The sequence below is a fragment of the Rattus norvegicus genome, chromosome 17 (genome assembly GCF_021556685.1).
Source record: "Rattus norvegicus strain SHRSP/BbbUtx chromosome 17, alternate assembly SHRSP_T2T, whole genome shotgun sequence".
In the NCBI taxonomy this organism is placed as follows: domain Eukaryota; kingdom Metazoa; phylum Chordata; class Mammalia; order Rodentia; family Muridae; genus Rattus; species Rattus norvegicus.
The window spans coordinates 7,798,301-7,819,535 of NC_141550.1; the positions used below are offsets into that span (position 1 = coordinate 7,798,301).

The 21,235-nt window shown below is 47.8% G+C and overlaps 1 protein-coding gene and 1 long non-coding RNA gene across 5 annotated transcripts in view; one reads left to right on the top strand and one right to left on the bottom strand.

Annotated features, from left to right (window-relative positions):
• The window catches only part of LOC102555284 (uncharacterized), a 218,096-nt gene that overhangs the window by 159,178 nt on the left and 37,683 nt on the right, over window positions 1-21,235 (bottom strand). For 3 of the 4 annotated variants that reach the window (XR_015641044.1, XR_015641043.1, XR_015641045.1), the window contains exon 1: window positions 365-476. The exons of the other annotated variant lie outside the window; for it this stretch is intronic. This is a non-coding gene — a long non-coding RNA (uncharacterized LOC102555284). Of the gene's footprint in view, window positions 1-364; window positions 477-21,235 lie in introns of those variants that run through there. 4 annotated transcript variants of the gene reach the window in all.
• The window catches only part of Trpc7 (transient receptor potential cation channel, subfamily C, member 7), a 121,798-nt gene that overhangs the window by 83,954 nt on the left and 16,609 nt on the right, over window positions 1-21,235 (top strand). The window contains 2 exon segments of the mRNA NM_001191691.3: window positions 290-523; window positions 5,183-5,447. Of these exon segments, the coding sequence (NP_001178620.2) occupies window positions 290-523; window positions 5,183-5,447 (499 nt within the window).

Genomic DNA, 21,235 nt, shown 5'->3' on the forward strand with positions numbered 1-21,235 from the left:
TTCCTGATTTATAACTACCCCATATTTAAGTGTGTGAGTTTGTCTCCCACAGTCTGCCTCCAAAGTCCGTCCATGGGTGCGAACCCTCTCACTTTCAGAGACGGTTTACCTCATAAGGTCAGGGATAAAAGGCATGCCTTCTCCCAGTCACAGAAATTCACAAATCGAATTGAAGGTGCGTCCATCTGTCTGTCTCTAGCTATCCCACAGGGTTCATATGTTTGTTTCTACCCGGTTCCTTTGGCATCTGCCGAGGTAACTGAAAACTGGGCCTGTCCTTCTCCCACAGGAATGATCTGGTCTGAATGCAAGGAGATCTGGGAGGAGGGGCCGCGGGAGTACGTGCTGCACTTGTGGAACCTACTGGATTTCGGCATGTTGTCCGTCTTCGTGGCCTCCTTCACCGCGAGGTTCATGGCTTTCCTCAAGGCCAGTGAGGCCCAGCTGTACGTGGACCAGTACGTGCAGGATGTAACGCTGCACAACGTCTCACTTCCGCCGGAAGTGGCATACTTCACCTACGGTGAGTCTCAGGGGTCGCTTAGCCTGGTTCCAGGACCTGGGATTTGGAACCTGGCAGGTTCCACAGGTGTCCCCAACGCGCTTACAGAATGCGGAATAAATCCGTGACTTAGAAGTGGATATTTCCCTGGGTTCGGTCCCCAGCTCCGAAAAAAAAGAACCAAAAAAAAAAAAAAGAAGTGGATATTTTAGTGTTTGGGTTTGTTTCTGAGAGGTTCTTGGGACATTTCCGTAGATTTTTGGGTTTGTTTTTGAAGAACCCACCCTCTCTCGACGTGGGAAATAGACACACACATACACACACACACACACACACACACACACACACACACACACACACACACATATACTTAAGGCTGCTGCCTCCAAGAAATCTGAGGAGATCTACTGAGACCTCTAGTCAGGCAACAGTGGGATTCTTGACTGCCCTGCAGAAAGTATTTCCGGAATGAGCCATTATGAATGAGAGTGGAGTTCATGAAGAAGAGATTTTTTTTTTTTTTTTTGTAAAAAAGCCTAATTAAGCTTGGATCACCCTCCGCTCCACTTGTTTAGAAAGAGTGTAGACTACCTGTACAGCTAATTTTTAAAATGTTTTACTAATTCTTTGAGAATTTTAACAGTCTTCTGATCATATTCGCCCCAAGCCTCCCCCTCTACCTCCTCTCAGACCCACCCCTACCTCCCGAAACCTCACCCCGAGTTTGTGTCCTTTGCTTTTCTTAACAGATTAACCCATATACTCCATATATTTGTGCTGAGTGTATATATTCCTGGGGGTGGGGTGGGGACACCCACTAGAACATGGTTGACCTACTGGGAGCCACATCCATAAAGAAAATGGATCCCCCTCACAGAAGCCATCACCTGTCCATAGTTCCTGAGGTAGGGGCAGGGACTCATTCGTTTTATTGATTTTGGCGATTCCGCCAGGCGTGAGATGGAATTACAAAGTAGTTCTGAGTGGCATTTCCCTGATAAGTAAGGGTGTTAGCTGTTTAAGTGTCCCCAGTCCTTTGGGTTTCACGCCTTGGGAACTCCGCACATAGCTGGGTACCCCATTTAACTGGGATATTTGTTTTCTTAATGTCAGGTTGTTTATAGCTCTTTATATGTTACAGATATTAGCCCCCTATCAGATCCATAGTTGGCAAAGATATTTTCCCATTCTGTAGTTTGCCGCTTTGACCAAATGATGGTGTCCGTCACCATACAGAAGCTTTTCAGCTTTGTGAGGTCCCATTTATTAATCATTGGTCTTAATGCCTGCCCTAACCGTGTTCTAGAAGTTCAGGAGGTCTCAGATGTACCAATGAGTCAGGACTCTTCCCCACAATCTATTCTGTCCGATCCCGGGTACTTGGCTGTATGTTGACCATGAACCTCCTATGTTAATTGTGCTGGGATTCTTGACTCGGATTTTAAGTAGACCCCACAGTGAGGGGTTCTTTAACCTTCCTTTTTCCTCTTAAACTTTTCTGTCTCTCTAGCCTACTTCAGTAGGGCTCTTATGATGTTACCAGAAGCACATTATTATTTCGTATAAGGGAAAGATCCTGGCCTTCAATTAATTAAAAATCGTAGTCTGTAAATTTTTGTTTTATTCTTGTGTGTGGGTGTTTTAGATACATGTATGTCTGTGCACCCGCATGCATACCTGGTGCTAGCAGAGCTTCTGAGCCATCATGCAGGTGCTGGGAATTGAACCTGGGTCCTCTGAAAGAGCAGCACTCTTAACCACTGAGCCATCTCTCCAGCCCCCTGCTAGCTAACTTTGACCCCGAGCTATAAAATTAGAGAGAGCTGGAGTCAAAGTCTAGCTCCATAGATTACTTTCTATTTATTTGTAAACTTCCGTGTCTCCACTTCTCACGTGTACAATGAAGATGAAAACTCTTATGTCAAAAGGTTTGATGCAGATTGAATTATCTGTGATCACGAGGTGGTACCAGTTATTTTCAATACTACCTCTTTTCTCTTTTTAAAATCTCAACCACAGTACTCCATGTTGTAAAAGAGGATGAAACAGGGTGAGGTACTGTGGAGGTGGGGAGGGAGGCTTGGGGATTGGGGGATAGGGAGGTGGGGGTAAGGGGGAGGGGGACTTGAGAGTGAGGGATGACGGGCTGAGGGGTGGAAATGGTGGTGGGGTGGGAGATGGAGGAAGTGGGGTTGGGAGTTAGGGGTGGAGATAGGGAGTTGATGGTGATAAAACTTAGCTGGTGGTTAGGAAGTATTAATTAGTGGCACGTATTTGAAAGGGTTTGGATGTCAAAATGTCCCTCCTGGTAGATGAAAACAAATGGCCCTTCTAACCACAGAATGGCAGGGTGCAGCCATGGCCTTTAGGGGAACTGTCCACATAAAGCAATGTCCACATCACACAAATGTGGTAAAAGAAGAGCAAGTGTCTGTTACAACCGCAGCTCCCCCCGCCCCACCCCAACCCTCCACCCCACCCCCGCGCCGGCATTTGTTGGTTGACAAATGCAGGTTTTCCTTAATCAGTTTGTTTCCCGTCCTGTGCTGCTTCGGTTCCTCGAGGAAAGATTGGCGCACCCTTCTTAATGTCACAATACAGGCTGCAGTATTATCCCCGCGGTGATGCCTATTCCCCCCGTGAGCTGCATTAGGTCCCCGCTCAGCTCACCCAACATTCCTGCCCTTGCCTTTTCCAGCTCATCTTGGGCCCTTGGAAATATTCCGGAGCTCTTGCCGCGCACAAGTGCTCCAGCTATGGGGGCCGAGCACCCTCTTGTGGCGAGCCTTGCCGGCGAGCCTTCCAAACCATTTCAGTAATCAAAAAAAAAGTAAGCTGGGAGGTGGGGGGACGCGCGGGGAGGGAGTAGGCTTCAGGTTATGAAAAGGCTTTTTTTTTTTTTTCGGGTGGAAACGTCTCTGAGATGAAAGTCCCTTTGTGTGAAACACACAGTGCCGTTTGTTTTATGCCCACTCAGCACTATAGCTGTGACAAGCCCGTTCAGGCAAGAAGTGTCTGCACCGGAAGTCCAGCCTCGCCCGCCAGAGACAGTTCCTAGAAACTACAGCTACTGAGGAGCAGTTTTCACTGTTAACACCTGAGGTTGAAGGTAGCGAATCGTAGGTGGGATTTTAAAAAGGAATTCATTTTAGTGCCAGTTTAATAGAAGAAGCCACTTCTAATTCCATATGGAATGTATGTGTTATTCATCCAGCGGGTATTTTAGAAAACATACCTTGTCTTTCATGGACTTCTGAATTCTGACTTCGGTAAGAACTTAGAGTCTGTGTTACTGTATTCCAAATGTAATTTGGAATGCTCTACCTGAAGCTGTTGGCCCAGCTTCCCTTACTAAAGATTTCTCTCTCTGTTATAATTAATTTAACAGAGCCTAGCTTTGAAAATAAAGAATAAAGTTCCTTCCTCCTCCATCTCCCATGGGGTGCCAAGAATCGCCGTGTAATATGCTCTCGGTTCGCACTTACTGGCTCTGAAAAGGGCCCCATACCCCCAAATCCAATCTATAAAATGGCAACGGTAATGTCTGCTCTACGGGGCTGTTGTGAAAATCACAGCTAATTTAGTGTGAGGGCTAATTTAAGTTCCTCAATGTTTCTCATTTAAGCTTCGTTCAGCAGTTCTCAACAGGGATGCTGTCGGCTTTGCCAGCAGGGCAGTTTTTAACCGTGTGGTGCAGTCTGGGGCGATATAGGATGTTCAGCGTCTGAGGAGGACTCCTACCCAGGCACTGTGAGAAGTAGGCACCGGTCACTGTCCCAGGAGGGAGGAACTGCCCTTGCCTGAGACTTACTGTTGGTCCTGACACCTAGGAGAGAGACTGAATGCTGTTCCTTAGACATTAGGCCTGCAGTTGGGCACAGTGGAGGCTCACTTAGTGCTTGTAAGGCACCCAAGGCCCCAGGACTCACCAGGAGATACCAACATTGCCTGTGTGATTGGTCATCCCCTTTCTCAGTCAATGCCAACTCTTTGCATGTGTGGCTCAATGGTCAAAGGCCTTTTAGGCTGCTGAGATCGTCTGTCGAGATCACACAGGGACAGTGTGGCTCAGGAAAGCCAGTTGACTGATTCCAGCCCATGCTGGTCTCCACTGCCTCCTCATGCTTCCCCAGTAGGGGCTCGGCTCCGGTGTGTGGAGGAGGGGAGTGTAGTGGTTAGTCCTTCAGCATTTGACATAATGGATATGCGTGGGGACACCACAGGAGCTCCCAGGAGAACAGACACACCTAGCCTGCTGGAGTTACAGGCAGCTTCTGGAAAGAGATCATCCCAAAACCAAATCTTGATGGGTGATTGGGAAGTAAAGTTCCAGGCAGGTGAGACAGCTCATTCCAACAGCATGGCATCGCATGTGCTGCGATTACCTAAGGGCCGAGATGACAACAGAGAACGTGGTTCCGGTTCCTAACAGGTTGGAGAGATGGCTCAGCGGTCCAGAGCACTTGCTGCTCGGCAAAAGGACCACGTTCCAGCAGCACCTCTTCCGATGGCTCGCAGCCACCTGTGACTCCAGCTTGAAGGGTTCTAAAGCCTCTCCACCCTTCTTGGGTCCCTGCACACATGCAGACCTAAAATCGTAAAAGCACATCTTTGACCATGCGCAACTGGGCGCTCTTCCACAGCAGACCCCAGCAAGTAACACAGGTTCTTTCCTTTCAGCCAGGGACAAGTGGTGGCCTTCAGACCCCCAGATCATCTCGGAAGGGCTGTACGCCATCGCTGTTGTACTCAGCTTCTCCCGGATTGCCTATATCCTGCCAGCCAATGAGAGCTTCGGGCCCTTGCAGATCTCCCTGGGGAGAACTGTGAAAGACATCTTCAAGTTCATGGTCATCTTTATCATGGTGTTTGTGGCCTTCATGATCGGGATGTTCAACCTGTACTCCTACTACCGAGGTGCAAAGTACAACCCTGCGTTTACAACGTGAGTATCGAAGTGTGTTCCCACCCTGAGGCCATCTCTGGGCGTCCCCGGAGGGCAGTTCCTTGCAGAACTCGGGTTTCCCTGAGGTTGATGTGAGTTTTGCTCTCTGTGTTTCAAAGGCCTAGGTTCTGGAATTAGAAGAGCAAAGAACTTAAATCCTCACTCTGCCACTGTGTAGCTCAGGCTGGCCCACAACGGATGATGTAGACGAGGTTAGCCTTGAACTCACAGAGATCTACCTGCCTCTGCCTCCTGAGTATTGACATTAAAAACAGCCATTCCTTCGGTTTTAAAATAGGGATAGATTAGTTACTTTCCTGTTACTGTGATAAAAACACCATGACCAAGAGCATTTAAGGCAGAAACAATGAGTTTACTTGGGTTGACAGTTTCAAGTTGGAGGGACATCCTTAATGGCAGGAGAACCATGGTCATGGACAGATGGCTCAGTAAACTATGAGATCACATCATCAGCCACAAAACAGGAAGTGGAGAAAGAGAGAAACGGAGATAGGGTGGGGCTGTGGACTCTCAAAGCCCACCCTCAATGATAAACGTCCTTCAGCAAGGCTACACCACCACCTCACACAATGCCCCCAACCGGAGGCCAGTCAAGCCTCTCAGGAGCATTTCTCATTCAAACCACACAAGGGGACAAGGGGCAATATCAATGCCAGCGTTGTGACGATAGTGTGAGGTTTCAGCGGGATGGGGTGACCCAGAAAGTACGCAGTAAAGGGGGGTTACCATTAGGTTCATTACAACAATGTGCCTCGCCTATATTACTCAGGAACAGAACCTGACATACCCCCAGAGAGCTCTTAGGTCCAGAGAGCTTTCATCCAGGGGAAGAAAGCCTGGGAGTGGGGGTGGGGGGAGGAGTGAGCAGGAGAAAGCCAGGGAAAGGGGAGCAGGGGAGAAGAAGGGGATAAGACTGAGCAGCCTGAGAGGGAAATGCAGAACAGGGGAGTTTAACAGAGGCTGCTGCCTGACCTGAACCCTGCACACCACAGACTTCTCCAAGGAGACAAGATGGAAGCCTCGTGTTTCAGAATAGCCTATGGGTAAGGCAAAGAGAATCAGTCAGACCTCTCCGGGTCTGCTGTCTCTCCTTCAATGAGAGTCACTCACTCTCCTACAGTCTAGGGAAGCCCTGGGGCTGAGTGCTGTCCACACCCTGCTGGGCACAGAGCAAGTTCTGCAGCTTCATGGGCCTCTGCAGCCACAGGCTGCATGGGGGCTTCAGCTAGCCAGAGGCAGGATAGCTCAGTGATACCACACCCTACTCCACAGCCCAAGAAGAAAGAGACAGATCTCACGCAGCCCGTGTGTAAAAGATCCAAGACTTCCCCCTCTCTGTGAGGAGCAATGGGGGTCTCCAGAGGCCACCAGGAGCCCTGAGCTGAATCGAGCATGGTGAAGCCAAATTACACCCTGCAGGCACCGCTGGCTGATGGCCACAAGTCATCACTGGATATATCCGAGCTTGTGTGTCCGCATCTGTGTCGACCCAAAAACCACAGCACTCATCTTAAACAGAATAAGAGATAGATTCCGGAGCCATTTTCAATGGCCATGGCCCAGGAACACAGATTTAGGTTACCCCAAATTCCGTGCTCCAACTTGGAGGCAGTTTTATGACCTTGTATAGTTTTGCAGAACGACCGAAACAGGTTTAAGATATACTGGTGTGGGTACATCAGAGAGGTGGGTTCAGTGAGATGGGGGAAGTTTCCCTACGGGCTAGGATGCTGTCTAAGCCTCTGGATGGGCGATGGTGAGTGGGCCACTAAGTTAATAGATATTAAAAGGTTTTTTTCTATTGTCATAAAATGACAAAGATGCAAAGAATGGCCGTTCCGTGGGGCTAGAACTAGTCCAGGATAAAGTAGCCAGTCTTCGGACCCGCAACATTCCAGCCTTTCTGCAGAACTGAAATTCTAAGTGCCCATCAGCGTCTGCTGAACTAAGCTTCTGTCCAGGAGTTCTCACTCACATCTGTAAAGAGGGGAAGGGAATCGCCCAGCTTATTCTCAAGCGCTCTCAATCTTCACCACAGCTGAGGACTTCGTGCAGTGTCTCCGGTCTCAGGCATTCTCCAGCCCCACAGTTCGAGAACTTCTCTTCATTAGGCTACAGCCAGAGTCTTGGGAGATGAGTGTCCACCCACCCAGCTGGGACCAAGAGGGCTAAGAACCTCCGGACACAGGTCCACAGGAGGCATCTCAGTTTTCCAGCCACTTCAAGTGACCAGTCCTCTGGGTGATCCCCCGCTGTACCGGGGCCTCAGCTGGCTCTGCTTCTGAAGAAATCAAGGGGAGATATGGTATCAAAGAACAAAGTGGTTTGACCTCCACACCACTTACCTCAAAGCTGTGGTGGCACTGCCTGCTCAGTGGGCAGCCCCAAGTGCTGCTGACTTATAGGAGTGAAGTGTCAACGGAGAGCAGGGCCAGGCCCAGTGCTGAGGAACAACAGGAAGCCTGAGAGCTGCAGGCTGTGTGGAGGGATCAGCACCTCAGGGGTCAGATCAGATTCCCATCTTAGCTGGGACTCGCTGCGTAGCCTCAGGCATGGTCTTAAATCCCCAGGGCCCTGAATTGCTGCAGCTCTGACAGAAGCGGCAGGAAGAAGGCCAGCCTCACAGAACTGTTGTTAGGGGCCATGAATTGCATAAGCCTTCATTCAGTACAGGCAGTGACCACAATGGGCATGGCTACTGAGCGGTACTGTAGGACCCTCTCTGGGCAGTGGCCTGGCTGTAGCAGAAAGAGGAGAGTCACAAATGCCATCCCTTACCTTTTGACATGCACACTGAAGCATGTTACCCCCAAGAAATCAGCCTTAAAAATACCCTGAGAGAATAAAGGCTGCGTGTGGGTTTGGGGACTGGAGTCGAGTTCAGTGTCACTGTGCTGGTGATAAAGTTAGAAAACCCCACTGAATAGTCCCAGGATACCTGCCTAGACACACAAGCACATGTGTGAATATACTCTTACACACACACACACACACACTCTCACACCTCATACAAATACCCTCACACATACCACACGCACTCCCACATATGCATACATACACTACACATACATACACACATACACTCACACACTCTCACACCACACAAGACACACACACACATACATTCATACATACACTCTCTCACACACAAAGTCACTCATACAGTCACACACACACACACACACACACATACTCTCACACACACCACACACACTTCCACAGACACAGACACGCACTACACTCACATACCTACACTACACACATACACACACACAGTCACACACACTCACACACACACACAGAGACAGAGAGAGACAGAGAGACACAGAGACACAGAGAGACAGAGAGACAGAGACAGAGAGACAGAGACAGAGACAGAGAGACAGAGAGACAGAGACAGAGAGACAGAGACAGAGAGACAGAGAGAGACAGAGAGAAGTTGTCTCTTTATAGGTCCTGAGGTTGCAGGCTAAGACAGGCTCCTCTCCTCTAAGGCTAAGACAGTCTTAAAAGGCCACAGTCCTAAGGAAGGGTAGTTGGATTCCAAGAACCTTCTTACCCTCACATTTAGACCTGATCCTCAGAACCTTAGGTGTTCAGGGAAAGCTGGGCTCCCAACAGCTGCTCCTACAGGGAGCCTCCTTGTCGGAGTCCTGTCCACCCTAGGGTGATCCCAGAGCAGCTCACAGTTGCTAGTACTACCTGGATCTCACCAAGTTCGGTTCTGTCCTGAGGGAAGAGCATGTCACAGACTCTCAGACAACTGGGCAGAGAAGGTATGGACTGCGGCCCCCAGCCCCTAGTTCGGATTCCCGAGGTATTCCAATACTTAATCAAGGACCTCGCACCCCTCCCCACTTCCCATTTCCCCCATCCAGCAGACCTCAGGGAGGGGCCAAAGAATATGGGAGGTTTACATGAGTCCATCTCCAGATATGAATGAAGACCCCAAGATCAACAGCCCTCAGAACACACCTCGATCACCCAGGGGCACTGGCTCAATCTAATGTTTCCTAGACCCTGCCTCTAAGCATCTAATTAGAGGGGTTGCAGAGCAGGGCCCTGAGCACTGTGTGAATGATGCCCGCCCCTCCCTGGAGAACAGGCTGCCGACGGACACAGGGATGGAGGAGGCATGGCTCTCGTGCTCCGTGGACTGCTCTACACCCTTGCTTATCTGGGTGGTCCTAGTTAAAGTCAGCAGGCCAGAAAACAACAAACAGATGAAAAGATGCAGAAGAGTCTCTTTGTAGGAGGAACAGGAGTTAACTGAGGTCGGAGACGGAAGGGAGAGCAGGCAGGAATGAGATCACAATGTGTCAAACACAAGTATGAAGTATCAAAGAATAAAATTTTTTAAGCCACTAGGATTTTGATACAGGATTAGGCTACAGGTGTTTGGTTTGGTTTGGTTTTTATTTGTTTGTTTTGGTTTTGTGATCTAGTGCTGGGGCATGACTTGTGGGGATGGACCTGTGTTCAGTTCTCAGAACCCATACAAAGGAGCTGAGTGAGATGATAAGCTTCAAACCCAGAACTCGAGAGCCATAGGCTCCCTGGGGACCCCCTGACTGCCATTTTAGCCCAATCCATGAGCCCAGGTTGGTGAGAGACCCTGCCTCCAAGACCAAGGTCAACAACTCCCTAGAAATAACACCCAGCGTTATCCTCTGGCCTCCACACCCGTGTACGTGCACACACAGGGACATGTGCACACAGAGACACAGGAACATGTGTACACAAACACACACATGATTGCGGTGTGGATCTCATCCAACATTATCAGCGTGCAGATGCGACAGGCGCCGTCCTGTGCTCTGCACTTCCAGAACGAGTACCCTGGCACACTGGGTATTTGGTGGCATTGGTGACATTTCATACCACAGGGGCAGGTTTCTTCCTAGCACGGGCTGTCAGATAGGTGCAGATCCAGCAGGACTGCGTCCTGAGTCCGATCCAATGAACACTTCCAGCATCTCAACCTTCTACTCTACACTCAAGGGCTCTCTCGAAGGTCTAGGTGGTTTTACAGAAGCACTTCTGTGTCGGGGGCTCCCTAAGAGGGCAGGGCAAGACTGTGTGTGCATGCACAGCATGGCAGATAGCACACCTGCTGGCAGCCAGTTTCCTCCAAACTTCCTGTTAAAGACTTCGAATAGCCAAAAAGGAGGACAGGGACATTTTGACCAGTCTCATGCTCTTTGAGTCTCCAAGTATCCAAGTCATGGATGAGGAAGGAGGGAGAAGACAGCCTGGGGACACGCCTCCTTTAAGAATGGGAGGACATCTTCTCACCAGGCAATATCTACTTTTGTAACATAATGGAAGTCAATGAAGTTAGGCTTGTTTTTTGGAAATTTGTTTTATAGTCAACTTTGCACTGAGATTCTTGTATCCCATAAAGAAAAGACATTCCGAGCAAAGATTTTATGAAAACGCTGTTGGCCTAGCACTCTTGTTACAGAGTTAGAAAAATAGAGACAAAAGGTCTGGCTCATGCACCTCGTTCTCCTGGGAGAGACTGCAGAGAAGATCCGCACCCGCCTTATATGATGACGCGTGGTTAATGAAGACATCCTTAGTGCTGGGCTATTGAGTCATTGTAGGAGCATCACAGAATGTGCCAACACAGACAGCAGAGACTCCTACCTGCCCAGGCTGTGTGTCACCACCAACAGATGCACCGTTAGGCAGCATAAGACCGGACAAGTGCACAGATAGGCAAGGCCAGAGCCATGAGCGGCTGAGAGCAGAAACAGCCAGCTCTCTCACAGGGCACACAAAGGACCACTGTCTCCCCAGGAGGTCAGTTTAAGCTCTCTCCGCTTAACTCTGGTTGTTGATTAAAGGTGGGCTCTGTCCTCACAGAAATAAAATAAAAATGACCCTGACCAACCTTTTCTACAGGCTGCTGTGGAGAGAGCACTGGAGATATCTGTCTAATCAAAAAACAGCGCCCTTGTTAAGTTCTATCTCCCCAGGAACTACTTTTAATAGAAGGAACTTTAGAAGTGCTGGGCAAAATTAGAAGCTCTTGTTTTCCATGATAACGATGGAAAATTTCCATACTCCACCCAGGGAAGATTCTTATGTCCCACCTTACCCAAGAGCAGGAGGTGCTGACCCTTGGCTGCTCCCATTTTCTCTCCCTGGTGGTCCATCTTGCAATCCTGAGGGGCTCTGGGGCAGAGGGAGGGGGTCCTGCAGACTGTCACACATTCCTGTACTGCTACCACCCCTAAGCCTGAGCCTCAGGCACTGTGGCTCCATACCGTCCCTTTGAAGACAATAAGAGATGGGGACAGTAAGAAATGTTGTGCCTTAAGCAGTCCCTCAGTCTTTTTTCATTTAACCCACACCATGGAGACACAGACACCACTAGAGAGGAGGCTCTGCACTTGCCCAAGATCACGGAGCCAGTAAATGGACATGAACTCCTCCCTCTATGACTTCATTCCACCAAGTAGAACCCTACATCCACGTGCTCTGAGCAGGAGGTTGTCTCTTGGCGCTCCTATGGTGCTAATACTCAAGACTAACATACTATAAAAGACTTGTCAGTGAGACCCCCAACAGTTCCACACATCTTGGCTATCAGTGTACAGCCCATGGCTTTCCCATGTCTAACGGGTATCTCAGTCATAATAGATAGTTATGGGACAACTTCTGAGTGTCAAGTTCTATTTTGGCCCCGCAGCCCTGGACTTTAATAAGAGACTTCCTTTACTGCCTCCCAGGGACTCTTAAACAAATGAGACTGGCAGAAGAGGACAGGCAGCAGGTTTGAACCATGTGACCACTGTAAATGATGTTTGGCAGCAGCTGGGAGGAAGTGTTGGCTTGGCAGGGTCAGGGAATGCTTCTTAGAAGGGATGGCCCAGGGGAGGGTTCTTAGAAGAAATCTAGAAGGGCACCCAGCCCATGCAGGATACCTTCAAAGAACTGTAAATAGCCAAGAGCCTGTTGGAGATGGGAAAAGATTACACAAGGGAGTCTGGAAGAGACTACGCCGTGAAGAGTCTTCCAAGTCCTGATAGAGGGTGAGAATCTTGACTGAGCCCTCTCTTAGATGAAGATGTGCTCAGAGGCACTTCAGAAAGGATGCTGTGACAATCCTGTGGAGGGTGGAGGGGTGCACACAGATACTTGGACTTTACCTGAACCTACTGCTGAAGACGGGAGGCTGAGTAGAACAGGAATGTAGGACCATTCTTCTAGAAAGTTCTACAACCGGAACCACTCCAGAGGGAAGCAAGCTAGATGTGCTGGGAGGCTGAGAGGAGAAGCAGAAGCGAGGTGGAGGTAAAGGCTACAGTAGTGGTGGTGGATATGAAGGAGGGATACAAGGATCTAGCCATGTGTGGGTCCTGTGGGGCAGCCAAGGCTGGATTACGTCAATCAGTGGCCTGTTACCAGAAGCCATGGAAAGGGCCCCCTGGGACACATAGGTCCTTGGCTGCTTCCATTTTATCTGCACAGTGCATGGTGTAGTGTGCGGTGAGCCATATGGGAGAGAATCGCCATACCTGGCCTCAGTGTAAGGCGTTTGCCAGGATCCTGGCAGCACGGGAACACAGCATGTCTGATCTAGCAGCTCCATGGGCTGAGTTTAAAATCATGCTTCATTTTATTCCCAAGGTCATGGTCGTCAACCTTTAACAATACAACAGATACAAGGTGTTTGGATATATAAGAGAGTTCATCAGATAAGTCCTGGGACCCGACAGGGTGTCACACAGTCAGACACAGAGCCCCTCTCAGACCCAGAGAGTTTGGGCAACTACGCTTAACGCTAAGATGTAAAAAGCAAACAAACAAACAAAAAACCTTACTGTTGCATGGCTCATTAATATATAACTGATAGTCCTTTACCTGGGCTGTTTTTAAAGGCTAACAACACTTTTTAGAAGGAGTATTCTGTTGCTTTACGGTGTTTGCCTGGAATGCTCCTTTCTGTCCCTCTCACATTAATTCATCACATGAAATGTTAAAGCCCCTTCAGCAGACTAAAAGGTGGCAAGGGTTTGGATGATTTGTTGTTGTTGCTGTTGATGATGTTGCTGCTGTTGCTGTTGCTGCTGCTGTTGATGTTGATGTTGTTGCTATTGATGATAATGTTGTTGTTATTGCTGTTGCTGTTGCTGTTGTTGATGATGTTGTTGATATTGTTGCTGTTGTTGCTGTTGTTGTTGCTGCTGTTGCTGCTGCTGTTGTTGTTGCTGTTGTTGTTGATGATGTTGTTGTTGTTGTTGCTGATGTTGTGGTTGTTCTTGTTCTTGTTGCTGTTATTGCTGTTGTTCCTGCTGTTGTTGTTGCTGTTGTTGATGATGATGTTGCTGATGTTGTTGTTGGTGTTATGGTTGTTCTTGTTCTTGTTGCTGTTATTGCTGTTGTTCCTGCTGTTGTTGTTGCTGTTGTTGATGATGATGTTGCTGATGTTGTTGTTGGTGTTGTGGTTGTTCTTGTTCTTGTTGCTGTTATTGCTGTTGTTCCTGCTGTTGTTGTTGCTGTTGTTGATGATGTTGTTGATGATTTGTTGTTGTTGCTGATGTTGTTGCTGTTCTTGCTGTTGTTTTTGTTGCTGTTGCTGTTGTTGCTACTGTTGCTGTTGTTGTTGTTCCTGCTGTTGATGATCTTGTTGTTGCTGCTGCTGTTGTTGCTGCTGTTGTTGCTGTTGTTGTCACTATTGTTGCTGTTGTTGTTGTTGCTGTTGTTGTTGATGATGCTGTTGCTGTTGTGGTTGTTGATGATAATGTTGTTGCTGCTGCTGTTGTTGCTGTTGTTGCTGCTGTTGTTGTTGCTATTGTTGCTACTATTGTTGTTGTTGCTGTTGTTGATGATGTTGTTGATGATTTGTTGTTGTTGCTGATGTTGTTGCTGTTCTTGCTGTTGTTTTTGTTGCTGTTGCTGTTGTTGCTACTGTTGCTGTTGTTGTTGTTCCTGCTGTTGATGATCTTGTTGTTGCTGCTACTGTTGTTGCTGCTGTTGTTGCTGCTGTTGTTGCTGTTGTTGTCACTATTGTTGCTGTTGTTGTTGTTGCTGTTGTTGTTGTTGCTGTTGTTGTTGATGATGCTGTTGCTGTTGTGGTTGTTGATGATAATGTTGTTGCTGCTGCTGTTGTTGCTGTTGTTGCTGCTGTTGTTGTTGCTATTGTTGCTACTATTGTTGTTGTTGCTGTTGTTGTTGCTATTGTTGCTACTATTGTTGTTGCTGTTGTTATTGTTGCTGTTGTTTTTGTTATTGCTGTTGTTATTATTGTTGTTGCTGTTGCTGTTGTTGCTGTTGTTGCTGTTGCTGTTGTTGCCACTATTGTTGCTGCTGTTGTTGTTGATGATGCTGTTGCTGTTGTTGCTGTTGTTGTTGATAATGATCTTGTTGTTGCTGTTGTTGTGGCTATTGTTGCTGTTGCTGTTGTTGCTGTTGTTGTTGTCGCTGTTGTTGTTGATGTTGTTACTGTTGTTGTTGCTGTTGGTGGTGATGCTGCTGCTGTTGTTGCTGTTGCTGTTGTTGCTATTGTTGTTGTTGCTGCTATTGTTGCTACTATTGTTGTTGCTGCTGCTGCTGTTGCTGTTGCTGTTGTTGTTGTTGTAGTTGCTGTTGTTGTGGCTATTGTTGCTGTTGTTTTTGCTGCTGCTATTGTCATTGTTGTTTTTGTTGTCATTGCTGTTGCTGTTGTTGTTGCTGCTGTTGTTGCTGTTGTTGTTGCTGCTATTGTTGCTGTTGTTGCTACTATTGTTGTTGTTGCTGCTGTTGTTGCTGCTGTTGATGATGTTGCTGTTGCTGCTCTTGTTGTTGTTGCTGTTGTTGTCATTGTTGTTTTTGTTGCTGTTGTTGCTGTTGTTGTTGTTGTTGCCGCTGTTGTTGCTGTTGCTGTTGTTGTTGCTGCTGTTGTTGCTGTTGCTGCTCTTGTTGTTGTTGCTGTTGTTGTCATTGTTGTTTTTGTTGCTGTTGTTACTGTTGTTGTCATTGTTGTTGCTGTTGCTGTTGTTGCTGTTGTTGTTGCTGTTGTTGTCATTGTTGTTTTTGTTGCTGTTGTTACTGTTGTTGTCATTGTTGTTGCTGTTGCTGTTGTTGCTGTTGTTGCTGTTGTTGTCATTGTTGTTGCTGTTGCTGTTGTTGCTGTGGCTGTTGTTTTTATTGCTCTTGTTTCTGTTGTTGTTGCTGTTGTTGCTATTGTTGCTACTATTGTTGTTATTGCTGCTGTTGTTGCTATTGTTGTTGCTGTTGTTGTCATTGTTGTTGTTGCTGTTGTTTTTATTGTTGTTGTTGCTACTGTTGTTTTTGCTGCTGTTGTTGCTGCTGCTGTTGCTGTTGTTTTTGTTCTTGCTGTTGTTGTCGTTGTCGCTGTTGTTGTTGCTGTTGTTGCTACTATTGTTGTTGTTGCTGTTGTTGTTGCTGTTGTTGCTGCTGCTGTTGTTGTTTTTGTTGCTGCTGCTGTTGTTTTTGTTGCTTTTGTTGTCGTTGTTGCTGTTGCTGTTGTTGCTGTTGTTGATAATGATGTTGTTGTTGCTGTTGTTGTTGCTGTTGTTGTTAATGATGATGTTAATGATGATGTTGTTGATGTTGTTTTGCTGTTGTTGTTGCTGTTGTTGTTGCTGTTGTTGTTAATGATGATGTTAATGATGATGTTGTTGATGTTGTTTTGCTGTTGTTGTTGCTGTTATTGTTGTTCATGATGTTGTTGTTGCTGTTGTCGTTGCTGTTGCTGCTGTTATTGATGATGATGTTGTTGCTGTTGTTGTTGTTTTGTCACTGGAGACTCCTAAGCAAATACCCTGCCACTTATCTGTATCCCTAGACCAAGTTTTAAGGCAAGAGACCCAATCACAGAAAGAAAGTATGCTCTAACGGTTGACGTCTTACCATCCAAGTACTAACCAGGCCTTACGCTTGCTTGACTTCCAAGATTAGATTTCAGGGTGTTTTGGCCATAGGTCCTTGATGACTATCTTTGTGACATAATATCTCAAGCGCCACCTCAGGTCCTCACCAGAGTAGAAGCTCTGCCAGGGAGGACATGTTAACCTTTTTAGTCACCAAAATTTCATTCTAGCTGTGGAAGTTGAATAGAAACTCTCATTCTCAAAGAAACAGCCTGAGAGGAAACCGGATAATAGCAGGCCATCTCTCCAAGTGGGAGGAGGTAAATCGCCCAGCAACTTGAAGACCTTGGCTAAGCAATGGGCTTTGACAGTGATAAAGTCACTGAAGGAGAAAGCCTGGATCTGTTTTTATTTCCAACACATTGTAAGGTTACAGAGACTTCCCCCATATGCTACAACCTTTTGCTATTAAGGAAACAATGAAAGGAAAAAAATGTCAATCCTAACATGAGTATGCTTATCACACAGTTGACGCATAGCAAACTGTCTTGTGCCCCTCACCAGCACCGTGAGAATTCACTTGTCCTTCACAACAGCGGTACACAATAGAGACTATTGTTTTCCCATCTTATGCACTGATGGCTGTCTACAGCAAGGCCTGAAGGAAGGGAAGCAGGTAGAACAAATTCATCCACTCATAACCGCACAATGAGTTTGCTGAGATCCTTCTATCTGCCTGGCTGGCTGGATTTCACTCACCTCAAGCCACACCCCTCTTTTCTGGAGTTTCTAATCCCAGCTCCTCATTTGGGGCCCAAGATAGAACCACAAGGTGATTCAGAGGCAGAGGCGGGAACTCTGGGGTTAGGAGCTTGGCAGGAACATAGACTCCCTTGGATGTTTGACTATCTCCCCTCACCCTCCTCAGGCATGGTGATTGGTTTTGGTCCCTGGGATCTGAGTATTACAGCCTGCCTGCAAGCTCTTTCTCTGCCCCAGCACCTTCCTCCGCACCTTGCTTGGACAGCAAGCTGGTGTTGCTGTCTTTTGGCAGAACTCTAACAGGGCACAGCTATTGTCTTCTGAGCCCTCAGAGCAACCCTCTGAGCTCTGATCCTCCTGCTTAATTTTAGCTTGCTAGCTGCACATTGGCTAGGTAACTAAACTGAACCCAATGCTTGTGGGGAGGGTTTGTGTCATTCTGAAGAAGCAGCAATTTTCATAACAATCGGCCTAAACTGTCGCCTTGTTGATCAGTTTGTTCTCTGAGGCACGGGCAAGCCGCCTCTTCAGGAAACCTGTTATTAAAGTCTCATTATCCAGGCGAGACAGACCTGGGAGAGAACTGATTACCTTGTCCCAGCTTTCTGCATGACAGATCAGCCCCAACCTCCCCCCCCCACACACACACACACACACACACACACGCCCCCACCCAGGGAGACAAGGGTGAATCACATCTATTCAGGGTCACTCGCAGGCTCTTGCTGCTAAGAGGACTCCTCAAACCAGGGCTGCGGCCTATTGACTAACTTCAGTCTCTTCCCCTGCAAGCCCAGAGTCAAAAAGGGAAGACAGAGAAAAAAGGGAGCATGGGCTGGAGGAGCCAGAGGACGATCTTCATGAAATCAAACATCTGCGGTGATCTGACAGACGGAAGGCAAAGGAGGCTTGTTCAGGAAAATCGAGAAATACCTAACTGATTACCAATCATTCAATGGGCCTTTGGAGTTAATGGGGCTGTGTCTGCCACCAGCCAGCACAGAGCACCCACAGCATTCTCCGCTAGCACCTACCTACCAGATTTCTTTCAGAGTTTGACAAACCAGCAGATGAATCGAAAGGATAGCAGCCATTCAGGATGCCATCCATGCTCACTGAAAATGTCACATGAGTTGCTCATTTAATCTTCCCAGCAACTGAGTGTAAAGCCCCAATATGGCCCACTTCACAGTTGAACAAACCGAGATCCTAACAGTCTTTGTAACATGTTTAAAACATACACATATCTAGTATGAATATTGAGGAGATCTGGACCCCCGGCATGCATCTCTGCTCGCCCCACCTGTCTTCTGTGAGTGACACAGCTGAGGACCTGGCACTGTACAGCTAGTCGGGTGAGAGGAGGATGGGGAGCCAAGAGCTGCAACCTTTGATGAGGAGGAACCCCAGATGTGGCCCTACAGCAGCCAGATGCCAGGGGGGGCCTTCATGATTAGTTTTGTGGTAGACGTCAGTTAAATCAGTCCAGAATCTTCCTTCCTGAAAGGCAACTCCAGACAATGAGGAGAAGGGTAGACCTTTTGCTCCCTCCACCCTGGGTCTTGTGGCTCCTGCAAATTCTAGGCAATAATTGGACTCAAGGGCTCACATCTACAAAGCCAGTGCTCAGGAGGCTGAGGCAGAAGGATGGCCATGAATTCAAGGCCAAGCCAGGTAGTGGAAAGTGATTAAAAAAACCATTGCAGGCCATGGGACACCCCCACAGGACCCTGGGGTTAGCTCCAGGCCTGAGCCCTTGGCATCAGTGATGGTCTAATGACTTGTTTCTAAGCCCAGCTTCTTTTCTAAGAATATACTAAGGGGTTGGGGATTTAGCTCAGTGGTAGAGCGCTTGCCTAGCAAGCGCAAGGCCCTGGGTTCGGTCCCCAGCTCCGAAAAAAAGAAAAGAAAAAGAAAAAAAAAAGAATATACTATATAGGCTTCCAAGATGTAGGTAACACAAATCTTCTCCCACTGAGGGCAGTGAGACTGAGTTTCCTTAATTTCTTTATCCCTGCCACACCCTAAACTAGAAGATATGAGCCTGGCATCTCACACTGACTACCAAGCTCTTTCCCTTTCAAAAGCATACATTGCTCATTGGCCTTTCCCCATCACTCACGCACTTTTCTTTCTTCCAATGCCTGTTGTTTGCATGCTGATTCACAGAAGTGTTTATGAAGCCAAGTGTGTTGTCATGAACCTGCGATCTTAGTACTGGAGGCAGTAGGATCAGGTTTAAGGCCACCTGCTTTGGCTACACACTGAGTTAAAAACCAGCCTGGACTATGTGTTGTCTGTATGGTTTGAATTTAAACACTCCCCACCCACAGGCTCATGTGTCTGTGTAGGTGGGTTATGGGACCTTTAGAAAACTGCGTCTAGCTTGAGGAAGTGTGTCACTGAAGAAAGGCTCTATCTTTAGTCTGGCCTGGGCTTCTTCTGACCACTGAGGCTTGAGGATGGAGCCTCACTCTCCTGCCACCGTGATGTCTCCACCAGATATCCTCTTACGTCGTGAGTCAAGATACCACCTTCCTACCTTAAGCTGTCTCTTTTGAGGAATTTGATCAAACCAACAAGGAAGGTTCTTAGTATATCTGCTAATGTTTGCAGATTCAAGTCCTTTTCCCGCCTGTCTATGGCTTACTGTGCTTCTGGCATTCAGGATCTCTTGGTGTCCGTAGTATAGTTTCTGAAACTCTCCCCAAGGCAAGATCGTCTAGTAAATTCTCAGCAATGGCGTATGCTAGTTTCCATCATAAATATTTTTTTCCAATTTTAACACTTCTGTTTCGTTCAGAACTTATCTATCAGTCCAGACAAAACACGATATCACTCGCAGAATAGCCCAGGTAATCTTGCATGTCAGATGCTGGCCAATAAGGTCTCCCCTGTCAATACGAATAGCAAACACTAATCTGTTCGTAGTAGTACACTGATCACTCCTGTGGCATGGGCAGACTCCAAATACAAGGCCCAGAGACTGACTGAGGCTCCCACTGCCCTGACTTGGTCAGTCAGCCCACCTTTTCTCCGGAAGAGGATCTGTTGCTTCAGTTCATGCTGCCTCCTATGAAGAGGAGAGCTGTGGACCTCGAGAGCTTGGAAGAGGTGGTTGCAATCTGGCTAAGATCTCTTCCCAACCAATCAGGCTAAGACCTCTTCCTGACCAATTAGGGATGAGTGTTTATCCCTCCAGCAATCTCGAGTCTGGGCCTCTTGTAATTATGCTTCTAGAAACGAGGCTAAGTGGAGGTTCAGAGGCTAATCCTTGCCCTGGAGAGGCGACATCAAGTGAGCATGCACTGCTAGCTTTCTGGACTGGGGTCATGTCTCTTCAGAGACCCTGTTGCAAACACAGTCTTACCAAAATGTAATTTGCATAACAGGCCTGCTCTGCCTCCTTCTGACTACAAACACAGAATGCCTAAGAAGGAACTGGAAGTAGGTGAGGGCTCAGAGGCAGACTTCATAGTGAGAAGCAACGCATGCTGGACCTGAGCCCATCTCCGACTGAAACCAGTGGAGAGGGCTGGCCCCGCCCCTGTCACCTGTGACTTCATTGGCATCAGCCAGAGACCTGTGGGGTGATGGAGGGTAAGGAACGGAAAGTGAACTTGGGTGAAATATCTCGCCATCATAGGTATCAGCCTGTTTCTGTTGAGGATAAGTGCTTGCCACTTTTTGCTGGATCCCGTGGAGAAGGGAACAGCTGTGCAAGAGACCGAGAGCTGCTGGTTCCTACAAGTTTAGGGTCTGGAGTTCATTATCCCACAGCTCAGGATGCTCTATGCCACGGTTCCTTTCCACAAAGAGATAACAGAATAATTCCCTCGTGGTGGGAGGCGGTACCTCCGGAAATCTTCCACACAGCAAGCGCACCATGTTTTCACAAACAATGGATTCACATCTTCTACGAGAAAACCATTTTCCCTCTCTAGAACAGCAGTGGGAGCCAGAGCTCTGCAGCAATGGCTCCTACCCAGTCTTCTCTTCAAAAGGTGAGGCATGCCTTTAATCCCAGCCCTCTGAAGGCAGAGGCACAGGCAGACGGATCTGTGTGAGTTCAAAGCCAGCCTAATCTACACAGTGAGCTCCAGCCAGCCTGAGCTACACAGTGAGACCCCGTCTCAAAAACAAGCAAGCAAGCAAACAAACAAACAAACAAACAAACGAAGC